Source organism: Oryctolagus cuniculus, chromosome 3 (genome assembly GCF_964237555.1).
Source record: "Oryctolagus cuniculus chromosome 3, mOryCun1.1, whole genome shotgun sequence".
NCBI classification, from domain to species: domain Eukaryota; kingdom Metazoa; phylum Chordata; class Mammalia; order Lagomorpha; family Leporidae; genus Oryctolagus; species Oryctolagus cuniculus.
Window position 1 is genome coordinate 171,087,112 of NC_091434.1, and position 12,876 is coordinate 171,099,987.

At 46.7% G+C, this 12,876-nt stretch overlaps 1 protein-coding gene across 2 annotated transcripts in view; it reads right to left on the reverse strand.

The window, feature by feature from the left end:
* The window catches only part of LOC100342535 (solute carrier family 23 member 1), a 70,373-nt gene that overhangs the window by 19,349 nt on the left and 38,148 nt on the right, over window positions 1-12,876 (reverse strand). Inside the window, exons 4-5 of one of the 2 annotated variants that reach the window (XM_070071334.1) lie at window positions 10,301-10,460; window positions 5,753-5,824 (exon numbers count right to left, since the gene is read on the reverse strand). In XM_070071334.1, the coding sequence (XP_069927435.1) occupies window positions 5,753-5,824; window positions 10,301-10,460 (232 nt within the window). The remainder of the gene's footprint in view (window positions 1-5,752; window positions 5,825-10,300; window positions 10,461-12,876) is intronic. The other variant, XM_008258149.4, reaches the window with a different exon arrangement.

Below are 12,876 nucleotides of genomic sequence, written 5' to 3' on the forward strand. Positions count from 1 at the left end.
TGTCTTAGGATTTCCTGAAGATGTGGAAAGAGAGAGTGGATTAGAAGCCCTATTCAGTGAAATAATAACACAGAATTTCCCTAATTTGCAGAAAGAAAGGGACATCCAAGAACAGGAAACACACAGAACTCTGTTTGTTTTTGTTTTTGTTTTTTTTTTTTGACAGGCAGAGTGGACAGAGAGAGAGAGACAGAGAGAAAGGTCTTCCTTTGCTGTTGGTTCACCCTCCAATGGCCGCCGCAGCTGGCGCGCTGTGGCCGGCGCACCACGCTTATCCGATGGCAGGAGCCAGGTACTTCTCCTGGTCTCCCATGGGGTGCAGAGCCCAAGGACTTGGGCCATCTCCACTGTACTCCCAGGCCACAGCAGAGAGCTGGCCTGAAAGAGGGGCAACCGGGACAGAATCTGGCACCCCAACCGGGACTAGAACCCAGTGTGCCAGTGCCGCAAGGCAGAGGATTAGCCTAGTGAGCCGCGGCGCCGGCCAACACACAGAACTCTTAATAGACATGATCAGAAAATATCTTCATCATGACATATTATTAGACTCTCATATTATTAGACTCTCAAAAGTAAAACATAAAGAAAACATTCCAAAATGAGCAAGAGAGAAATACTGAATTACTTCAAAGTGTCTCAATTATATTGACGGCTGATTTCTCATCAGAAATCCTACAGCCCAGGAGAGAATGGAGAAACATAGTCCAAGTCCCAAAAGCAAGATAACTGTCAACTCATAATACTGTACCCAGCAAAGCTCGTCTATGAATGAAGGTGAAATAAACGCCTTCCAAAACAAACATGAGTTGAATGACTTTGTCACTATTTTTCTAGTCTTAGAAATGGCACTTAAGGATGTACTACATACAGAAACACAGAAAGATATCATGATTATGAAAGAATGTGAAGATAGAAAATCTAATAAAAGTGAAAAGAAAATCCCAAACAGATAGCACAGAAATAAAAATCATCAAGAATTACTATAAGCAGCTATATTCCAACAAATTAGAAAATTTAGAAGAAATGGATAGATTTCTAGACACATGCATTATATCAAAATTGATTCATGAAGACGTAAAAAAACTAAAGTAGACCAATAACCAAGATAGAGACTGACTTTGTAATAAAGATGCTCCCAACAAAGAAAAGCCCAGGACCAAATGGCCTCACTGCTGAATTCTACCAAACTTCTACAAAAGAACTAGTTCCAATTCTTCCTAAATTATTCACAACAAGTAAAAGGGAGGGAATACCCCCAAACTCCTTCTATGAGGCCAGCATCTCCTTACTTACAAAACCAGAAAAAGTCAACACAGAAAGAGAACTAGGAACCAATATCCATTATGAACACAGATATGAAAATCCTCAACCAAATGCTAGCTCATCAAGTCCAACAAGGCATCAGAAATGTCATTCACCCAGACCAACTGGGATTTACCTCTGGCATGCAGATATGATTCAATATATGCAAATCATTAAATATATCACATTAACAAATGAAAGAATGATAACCATATGATTGTCTCAAGATATGTAGAGAAAGCATCTGATAAAACACAGCATCCTTTCATTTAAAAAAACCTTAAGAAAATTGGGTATAGAAGGAATATTCCTCAACACAATCAAGGCAATATATGACAAACCTCCAACCAGCATCATCTTGAATAAGGGAAAACTGGAAGAATTTCCTCTAAGATCTGGAACCAGACAAAGATACCCACTCTCATCATTACTACACCATTACTATTTGATATAATTCTGGAAGTTTTAGACAGAGCCATTAGATAAAGAAATCAAGGGGATACAAATGGGGGGGGGAGTCAAATTACCCCTATTTGTAGATGATGTGATTCTGTGTAGAAGGGAACCAAGAGACTCCACCAAGAGATTATTGGAACTCACTAAGAGAGTTTGGCAAAGTTGTACGATATAAAATCAACACACAAAAATTAATAGCCTTTGTATAAACAAATAATACTGTGGCTGAGAGAGAACTTGTAAGATCAGTCTAATTCACTATTGCTACAAAAAAAAATTGTTCCACTTCCGATCAGATCTCTGCTATAGCCTGGGAAATCAGTGGAATATGGCCCAAGTTTTTGGGCCCCTGAACCTGCATGGGAGACCCAGAAGAAACTCTTGGCTCCTGGCTTCAGATCAGCTCAGCTCTGGCCATTGTACCCATTTGGAAAGTGAACCAATAGATGGAAGACCTCTCTCTGTCTGTCTGTCTCTCCCTCTCTCTGTGACTCTGCTTCTCAAGTAAATAAATCTTTAAAAAAATTGGAAAAATGTTCCATGTACATGGATTGGAAAAATTAATATCATTAAAATATCCATACTATCCAAAGCAATTGACATATTCAATGCAATCCCAATCAAAATACCAAAAGTGTTCTCAGATCTGGAAAAAATGACCCTAAGATTCATAAGGAATCACAAAAGACTCCAAATAGATAAAGCAATCCTAGTAAATAAAAATAAGGCTGGAGATATCACAAGATCAGATTTCAAGACATATTACATGCAAGTTATAATTAAAACAGCTTGATAGTGCCACAAAAATAGACATGTTGACCAATGAAACATAGACTCCAGAAATTAATCCACACATCTACAATTTGCTGATCTTTGACAAACAAGAGACAAACTCTTCAACAAACAGTGCTGGGAAAACCGGATCTCTGCATGCAGAACTATGAAACAAGACCCTACCTTATACCCTCTGCAGAAATCAACTCACAGTGGATTAGGGATCTAAATGCAACACCTGAAGCCATCGAATTACTAGAGGAAAACATTGGGGAAACTCTGAAAGACATTGGCATAGGCAAAGGCATCTTGGATAAGAACCAAGAGGCACAGGCATTAAAGGCAAAAACAGACAAATAGGAGTACATCAAGCTAAGAAGCTTCTGCACAGCAAAGGAAATACTCAGCAAAGTAAAGAGGTAGCCTACAGAATGGGAGGAAATATTCACAAATTATGCATTTGATAAAGGATGAATATCCAGGATACATAAAGACCTCAAGAATATCAACAACAAAACAAGCAATCCAGTTAACAAATGGGCTAAGGATATGAACAGACATTTTTCAAAGGATGAAATACCAATGACCAAAAGACACATGGAAAGATGCCATCAGGAAAATACAAATAAACCACAATGAAGTTCCACTTCACCCCAGTTGGAATGGCCATCATCCAAAATCAACAAATTACAAATGCTGGTGAACTTGTGGGGGGAAAAATGTACCCTAACAGATTGTTGGTGGGCAGTAAACTAGTACAACCACTATGGAAATAGATTCCTCAGAAATCTGAAAAAGGATCTACCATATGACCCAGCCATTCCACTCCTGGGAATTGACCCAGAGGAAATTAAATCAATGTATGAAAGAGTTATCTGGGGGCTAAAGTCACTGCCCATAACTGCAGCATCCTATATGGGCACTGGTTCAAGTCTTGGCTGTTCCACTTCGGATCCAGCTCCCTGCTAATGTGCCTGAGTAAGCAGCAGAGGATGGCCCAAGTTGTTGGGCCCCTGCACCCATGGGAGAACTAGGAGAATCTCCTGCTTCTTGGCTTCACACTGGCCCAGCTACTGCTCCTGTGGCTATTTGAGAAGTGAACCAGCGGCTGGAAGATCTCACTCTGTCTCTCCCCCTGTACCTCTACCTTCCAAATAAATAAATAAATCTTTTTTATTTTTTTTCAAGATTTTATTTATTTATTTGAGAGGTAGAGTTACAAAGAGAAAGGTCTTCCATCCACTGGTTCATGCCCCAAGTGGCCACAATGGCCAGAGCTGGGTCAATCCAAAGCCAGGAGCCAGGAGATTCTTTTGCATCTCCCATGTAGGTACAAGGGTCCAAGTACTTACACCATCTTCCGCTGCTTTCCCAGACCATTAGCAGAGAACTGTATTGGAAGAGGAACAGCTGGGAAATGAACCAATGCCCTTATGGGATGCCAGTGCTGCAGGCAGAAGCTTAGCCTAGTTTGCCACAGCACTGGCCACAAATGAATCATTTTTACAAAGAATTATCTGTACCACTAGGTTTTATAGCAGCTCAACTCATGAGACCTAAGATACAGAATCAACCCAGATATCCATCAACTGACAAATGGATAAAGTAATTGTGGTATATACACAATGGAATACTACTCAGCCATGAAAAAAATGAAAACCTATCTTTTGCAACAAAAAGGGTGCAATTGTAGAACATTATGCTTAGAGAAATAAGCCAGTCCCAAAAAGTGAAATATCATGTTTTCCCTGATTTGTGGAAATTAACATGCAGAGTATCAAAAATGTAATATAGCCGGCGCCATGGCTCACTAGGCTAATCCTCCGCCTTGCGGTGCTGGCACACCGGGTTCTAGTCCTGGTCGGGGCACCGGATTCTGTCCCGGTTGCCCCTCTTCCAGGCCAGCTCTCTGCTGTGGCCCAGGAAGGCAGTGGAGAATGGCCCAAGTGCTTGGACCCTGCACCCCATGGGAGACCAGGAGAAGCACCTGGCTCCTGCCTTCGGATCAGCGTGGTGTGCCAGCCGCAGCGCGCCAGCCTTGGCAGCCATTGGAGGGTGAACCAACGGCAAAAGGAAGACCTTTCTCTCTGTCTCTCTCTCTCACTATCCACTCTGCCTGTCAAAAAAATATAATATATATATATGAGTGAAATTGACTTTTTGAAAAAAAGATTTATTTTATTTGGAAGGCAGCATTAGAAAGAGAAAGAGAGAGAGAGGGAAAGACAGAGAGATCTTACATCTGCCAGTTCACTCCCCAAATGGCCACAATGGCTGGGGTTGGGCCAGTTGGAAGCCAGGATCCAAGAGCAACTTCAGGGTTTCCCATATTGGTGCAAGGGCCCGAGCACTTGGGCGATCCTCTTCTTCTATCCTAGGCACATTAGCAGGGAGTTGGATCAGAAGAGCAGCAGGGGCCAGCGCTGTGGTATAGTGGGTAAAGCCGCCGCCTGCAGTGCTGACATCCCATATGGGTGCTGGTTTGAGTCCCAGCTGCTCTACTTCTGATCCAGCTCTCTGCTATGGCCTGGGAAAGCAGTAGAAATGGCCCAAGTCCTTGGGCTCCTGCACCCACGTGGGAGACCTGGAAGAAGCTCCTGGCTCCTGGTTTAGGATCAGCACAGTTCTGGCCATTGGGGAGTGAACCAGCGGATGGAAGGTCTCTCTCTCTCTCTCTCTCTCTCTCTCTCTCTCTCTCTGCCTCTCCTTCTCTCTGTATAACTCTTTCAAATAAATAAATAAATCTTTAATAAAAAAAATAAGAGAAGCAACTGGGATTTGAACTGGTGCCCACATGGGATGCTGGCACTGCAGGTGGCAGCTTTACTCACTACACCACAGTGCTGGCCCCAAAACTGATATTTTGAGATTTGATTATTTTATAGCCATTGTCTAGACTCTGGGGGAACAGTGGCTTTCCTACTTACTACTTGTTGAATTCTTTATTTAGTGGAGAGTTAAACTTGTAATTATAAAGAAAATTGAAAGTATGTCATTGTAAAAAATAAAAGAAACATAACAAAAGGTGGGGGAGGGAAGGTGGCAGTAAGGGAGGATAGAGTGGGAGGTATCATTATGTTCTTAAAACTGTGTATATAAAATACATGAAACTTGTTCCCTTTATGTAAATAAAAGGGGAAAAATTAAGAAAATATAAAACCAAATATCATGAGAATAAATTTTTCTTTCTTTCATTAAGAAAAAGCCATGAGATACTCACACTCCATGTCAGAGCTCTTGGGTTCAAGTCCCAGCTCCTCTGCTTCTGATCCAGCTTCCTGCCAATGCATGCCTTGGGAGGCAGATGACGGCTCAGATACTCGGGTCTCTGCCTCCCACAGGGGAAACCTGGGATGAATTCCAGGATCCTGTCTCTTTTTTCTTTTTCAATAAATAAAAATCAACAAATTTTAAAAATTCAAGTGCATGGAAAATAAAAAGATGCTAATTTTGATGAAAAGGGATTTGGAATCTATGTATAATTTATCTATCCACCTCAAAACCAGAGCCACACAGAAGGAGGGAGAGACAGAGAGAGAGAGACAGAGAGACAGAGAAAGACAGAGAGACAGACAGAGAGATCCTACCTCTGTTGATTCACTCCCCAGAACCTCCAATGGCCGGGATTGGGCCAAAACCAGGAGCCAAGAGCATCCTCCAGGCCTCTCATGTGGGTAGTAGGGGCCAAAGCTCCTGGGTCATCTTCTATTGTTTCTCCCAGTCTGTTAGCAGGGAGCTGGATTGGAAGTGTAACAGCCAGGACATGAACTGGCACCCATTTGGGATGCCCATGTCACAACACCACCGCCCCCCTTATGAGTTTTTTGGAAGGTCCCTCATATGGCAGGGTGCAGATACCTACAGAAAGCCTGTGGAAAACAGCAGATGGTCTGAGTCCCAAGTTAAGCCCAAGACTGGTCTATTGCACCCTTACCAGCAGTGCCCTGAGCTACGTAGTGTTGGTGATGGAGCCTCTCCTGACTTAGGGCTGACGTGGCGAAGGCTGGTACTCAGCCCTGTTACAGAGCTTTGGGTACAGACAGGGCCAAGGCAGCTGCTTCACCATTCTCCCTTTGGAAGACCATCACTAAGTGTTCTGCTATCTTGGGATTAAACCACTGCTGAATGGCATCGGACACTAAAACCAGAAGCCCCAACCACGTCTTGAGTGATGTCAGAAAGACATTCAAAGAAGGAATAGCCTGTTTTCTGATGAAAGGGAAATGGTTACAATCAGGAAAAGCAAAGGTAGCTAGCCAGGAGGGCTTCAGAGGACCCACGAGGGCACGATAGGCCCACTGCCCTTGTGAGGGTGGCACAACCTCTCAGGACAATCTAACTCTAGCCGCAGAGACTTGGGCCTCCCTACCTGAGTTTTTTAATTAAAAAATGCTAGTTGGTGTCTTGCCGAAGGTGCTACTCAGCTACCTGCGAAAGCCTGCACCTGGGGTGTGACATTCTGATGGAGACTAAGGCCCACCCCCATCAGGCCAGTGACTGAGTTCCGTATCTTGTGACCCCATGCACACGTAAAGACCCACCCTTCTCCCTGTGTGATTACATAGATCCTTGAGCTGCAGCCCAAGGAAGATTCGATCTGGCCAATGACTCCAGAATGTTCAATTTTAATGCCCCCTCCCCCCCTTCTGTGAGACAGGACCTTAAAATCAAATCTCAGACACTGGTCATTCATGGTAATGGCCCCTTGGTCTTCAAAGAAGAGGCATATATGGCACTGAATGTAGCCACTGGCATCGAGAGATGCCACCTTGGGCTACAGGCCATGCACACCTGGGCACCCAAACAGCAGGTTCCCCACCTGCACCTGAAGCCACTGTGTGGCCCAGGACGGTCCACGTCGCCAACAGCAGCAGGCTCAGCTGCGTCTGGTGGGAAGAGAGATTTGGAGGCCAGGCTGGGTATCATCATGGATCATGCGGAATTTCAACATTTTTTAAAAACTGGAAATAACAGAATTTCTGGTTTCAGTCAATGTTCCTGCAGCTTGGCAGAACACAGAAACTCCCTAGCATGATCGTTCAAGCTGGAAACAGATAGGCTGCCCCTGGATTAGTGTTAATTTGCCCATTGTCAAGATTGTAATTGATATTAGTTTCACATAGGCCTTAGGTCAGCTTGACCCTGGTAACCACGCACTCCCCCTCCCCTCCCTGTGGATTTTGCCTTTGAAAACCCTGTTGCTTTGAGCCTCGGGGTTGAGAGTTCTTTGGAGCATCAGCCTGCTCTCCACCGCCGGCAATAAAGGACTGTCAAATCTTATCAATATGTGCTGCTCCTCTGTTGCACTGGCTCAGGCAGAGCAACTGCCCACCAGTGCTACTATCAACTCACTACCCACCGCTCAGCAATCACATTTCATAAGTGCAGACCTAGAAATAGAATATCAAGTGGTCTTCTGGATTTAATAACATTTTCCAACGTGCGCTTGAAGGAACAAAATGTCGGTGACAGAGACAAAAGGGCTGGCTTTCCAGGACGGAATACTGAACAACGAAGGCATCCAGAGTGGAGTGGTCTCTGGGGGCAGGTTGAGAAGCGAAAAGCTAAGGATGGGGCCAGTGCTGTGGCGTAGCGGGTGAAGTTGCTGTCTGCAGTGCTGCCATCCCATACGGGTGTCAGTTCTAGTCCCAGCTGCCACACTTCCAATCCAGCTCTGCTGTGGCCTGGGAAAGCAGCAGAAGATGGCCCAAGTCCTTGGGTCCCTAAACCCATGTAGGAGACCTGGAGGAAGTTCCTGGCTCCTGGCTTTGGATCAGCTCAGCTCCAGCCATTGCAGCCATCTGGGAGTGAACCAGCTGATGGAAGGCCTCTCTCTCTCTCTCTCTCTCTCTGCCTGTCTCTCTCTCTCTGCCTCTGTATAACTCTGCCTTCCAAATAAATAAATCTTAAAAAAAAAAAAAGCTGGAGTCCACCAAATTACTATACCAAATGATGCTACCTTTTCCCTTTACATTTAAAGTAAGTTGGACATAAAATTACTCCGTAGTAATATTTCAAAATATCCTTTTAGTCTGAGATCAGGAATGATGGCACCTGAACTGACTCTACGAAACTGCAACATCTCTCATTTGTGTCTTCATTATTATTTATTTATCTGAGAGACAGACAGAGCTCCCATTCTTTGGTTCACTCCCCAGTGACGGCTAGGGCTGGGTCAACACCAAATCTAAGATTCCCATGTGAAGAGCAGGGACCCAACGGGTTGAGCCCGTGCCAGTGCCTCCCAAGGCATGTGTTAGCAGGAAGCTGGAGCCAGGAGCCACAGGCAGATACGGAACCCAGGCACTCTGATATGGGACACAGACATCCCAATGCAGGGTCTTCACTATTAGGCCAAATGCCCACCCCAAAGTCTTAATAAAACTGGACTCAGTACACTTGGCTGCACTGGATGGACAATGGGAGTGGGCATTGTGAAGTGGCCAACTCTTAATGTGATGCTGGCCTATTAGGACATGGTTGAAGTTGTGTTAGATTAAAATAGGTCATGGTCCCATTATGAATTCATCAATCATTGACATCACACTCGCTGAAATGACAACCATGGGAATAGTGATATCTGCAAAGTGCTCCAGTCCTGGCTGCTCCACTTCTGATCCAACTCCCTGCTAATGCACCTGGGAAGGCAGTGGGAGATGGCCCAAGGGCTTGGGCCCCTGCACCCACATGGGAGACCATGAAGAAGCTCCTGGCTTCTGGCTTTGGCCTGGCCCAGCCCCAACCATTGCAGCCATTGGAGAGTGAACCAGTGGATGGATGCTCTCTCTGTCTGTCCTCTCTTTATAACTCTGATGGGGTCTAGAGGAAGGCCCAGGATGGCCCCTCCATGTGCTGTCTTGCTGGTCTGTCTCTCCCTGTCGTGGGGCATCGTCGTCCAGTAGGCCCTCACCAGAGCTGAGCCAACACCAGCACCAAGGGCTTGAACATCCAGAACTGTGAGATAAAACCCTCTTCTCCTTATAAGTAGCCAGCCTTAGGCATTTCACTGCAGAAATGGGAAATGGACTAACACAACCCACTAACAGAATGGTGCTGGGCCCTGGTCCTACAGGCTGCTTTTCCTATTCATCTGCGCCTACTTTCCTCATGTGGCAACGTAGCAAACCTGCAGCCGAGTACCTGGAAGACTCTCACTGCTCCGTTAGAGTGCTATGACCTGAGCACTTAGAGTTTGCCCAGATGGAGTTGATACCCCCTTCTTCGTCATCATCATCACCACCACCATTGCTATGATATGTGTCTGTGTCTCTGTCTCTGTCTCTCTCTCCTCTTTTCAGCCTCCAGAGCTTGGCACAGCGTCTGGCAATGATATTTGATGAGAACAGAAAGTGCCTCCCTGTGCCCCCTGCCTTCCGGGACGTGCTGGAGAGACGCTGGCACTCTTCTTACGTGGACAATATAAGAGCATTTCCAAGAAGGTCCACTCCTACTCTCCACCCTTCCCGCCCCCACAGCCCAACCCCTCTCTTGTGCATCACCCATTTTATTTTCTTCATTGAATGTATGAATCTGTGAGATTTTCCTTTGTGACCTCCCTGTTTGGAATACTTCTCTCTCTTCCTCCCACACCGTGCCAGCTCCTGCACACACCAGAAAGTCAGCTCCGTGTGGGCAGGATCCCTGCCTGTCTGCAGCCGTGTCTTAAACCCAGATCTAGCCTGGTACTAAGCTGGATGATGAATGCTGTGTCAGTCAGTGACCTCAGGGACCCCGGCGCTCCTCCCACGCACCCCTCGGGCCCCGTTACCTCCCGAATCCTCTTCTGCCATTCCTCAGTGAATTCAGGAGAGCTGGTGTTCACCTGGCTGGCGTTGAGTGTCCACTCGGGGCACTTCCAGGCAGGCAGGGACAGCATGGCCAGGGAGGGCGCCAGAAAAGCAAACGTGCCTCCTTGGAGAATGGGCAGCCTGGAGGAGGGGGAAGATTGAGGTTACCCCCAGCGTCCTCCACTCTACCTCCATCACTGGCCCCAAATGGGTCTTTGGAGCGCAAGCCCTAGCTTGGTTTAGAGGCGACACATGACCCCTGCTTCTCCCAGTTGCAGCAAGCTCCTGCCAAGCCCCAAGGCAGACCACGAGTCCCGTCAAACTCTGGGCAGGTAGGAGACGTTGGCAGGAGAAGGACAACCCAGCCCACCCTCGGTCCTCGAGATGCAAAGCCAAGAGGAGGGAGCTGGGTGCTGGGAGATGGTGTGGAGACAGCCTGAGCTCCTCGGACACACTTAGTGGGTGCTGTACTCTCCCCCAGCCCCAGAGTCCTCCCCACAGGGTCCCGGCACAGGCTTGCAGATGTCACCAGGGTGTGCCACCCACCCTGCCCCTCTCTCCTCGGGTGGGCCTCTCCCGCTGGCCTCGGTGAGAACTTGCAGCAGGGTGTGCCTGACCTGGAGGTGAACACAGCCTGATGATCGGCCTCTGAAGACCCGCTCTCCCTAGAGGATGAGGGCTGTCACTGCTACCTGATCTGCCCATGTGGCCTTAGGACTGGAGGGTGGAACAGAGGGACTTCCAGCTACAGGAATGCATTTGTTCACACCACAGCCTTCCCAGTTCAGGTGCTGTGGCACAGTGGGTAAAGCCGCCGCCTGCAGTGCTGCCATCCCATATGGGTGCCAGTTCAAGTCCTGGATGATCCACTTCCAATCCAGCTCTCTGCTGTGGCCTGGGAAAGCAGTGGACGATGGCCCAAGTCCTTGGGCCCCTGCACCCACGTGGGAGACCCAGAGGAAGCTCCTGGCTCCTGGCTTCGGATCAGCATAGCTCTGGCCGTTGTGGCCATTTGGGGAGTGAACCAGCGGATGGACGACCTCTCTCTCTCTCTCTGTCTCCCTCCCTCAGTCTGTAACTCTATCTCTCACGTAAATAAATAAATCTTAAGCAACAGCAAAAAAGAGTCTAAGCATCTTGACAGAAAAGGGAAACACACTCTATGGCATAGAAGTTCCCTATGGAGCTTCAGAAGTGAGCACAGAAATCTTTGTTTAGGGCACAATTAGAGAGCACCTAATAAGGATTTATATTTTATTTTGTTGTAATTCCATATGCACAACCCAGTCATTCCACAAACATTGGCTGAGACCATGCTATGTGGGCAGCACTGGGCACTAGGTATTAGAACCACAGTGGAGAGCGAGACAAGATTCCTATTGGTACAGTAGTCCTCCATTAACCGCGGCTTCACTTTTCAGAGTCTCACTTACCTGCCATCAACCATGGCCCCAAAATATTAATATTCCTCCTGGCTCTTTCGAGAGACCCCATCACGTAAGTTTTATTACAGTACGTTCTTATAACAGCTCTATCTTATTTCAATTATTGCTTTTAATTTCTTGCTGTACCTAACCTATAAGTGAAATTTTAGCTAGGGGTGTACGTGCAGTTAGGAGAAAACACACCATAGTTGGGGTTCTGTACTAACTGAGGATTCAGGTTTCCACTGTGAGTTGGGGGGGTGTCTTGGAAGGCACCCCTAACAGAAAAGGGGAGCTAGTGCACCTAGATACCATTTCTTCAAATGGACACGCCCCTTTTACTAATCGCTTAGCCACGTATGACACCCGGCATTCAGCGACCCTTTGAAATGTGCGATGGTGGTGCTTACGAACAACACTGATGGCGCCCCTTCTGTCTCGGCCGTCTCTTTGTTCCCAGGCTCCTCCAGGGTGCAGATTCTTAGCTTTTCTTTTCTATCCCTCTAGCTCTGAACATGGTGCCAACTGAAACCTGCCAACACTGTGTTTTGTCATTCTGGACTTCGAATTTTACAGGCACATCTTTTTTTTTTTTTTTTTTTTTTTTTTGACAGGCAGAGTGGACAGTGAGAGAGAGAGAGACAGAGAGAAAGGTCTTCCTTTGCCTTTGGTTCACCCTCCAATGGCCGCCGCGGCCAGCGCGCTGCAGCCGGTGCACCGCACTGATCCAAAGCCAGGAGCTTCTCCTGGTCTCCCATGGGGCGCAGGACCCAAGCACTTGGGCCATCCTCCACTGCACTCCCGGGCCACAGCAGAGAGCTGGCCTGGAAGAGGGGCAACCGGGACAGAATCCGGCGCCCCAACCGGGACTAGAACCCGGTGTGCCGGCACTGCAAGGTGGAGGATTAGCCTAGTGAGCCACGGCGCCAGCCTTTTTTTTTTTTTTTAATTTTTAATGAAATCTTAACCAGTGTTAATTTGCATTTCGCTGAGCCACAATAGATATGCATTCTTTCATGTCATTTGATGTCTGTTTTTCCTTGTCTGTAAGCTATCTGCTCATTTTACAGAATTTGGTTACTATCAAATATTTTTCTCAGGGCTAGATCATGATGCACCAGGTTAAGCCACCA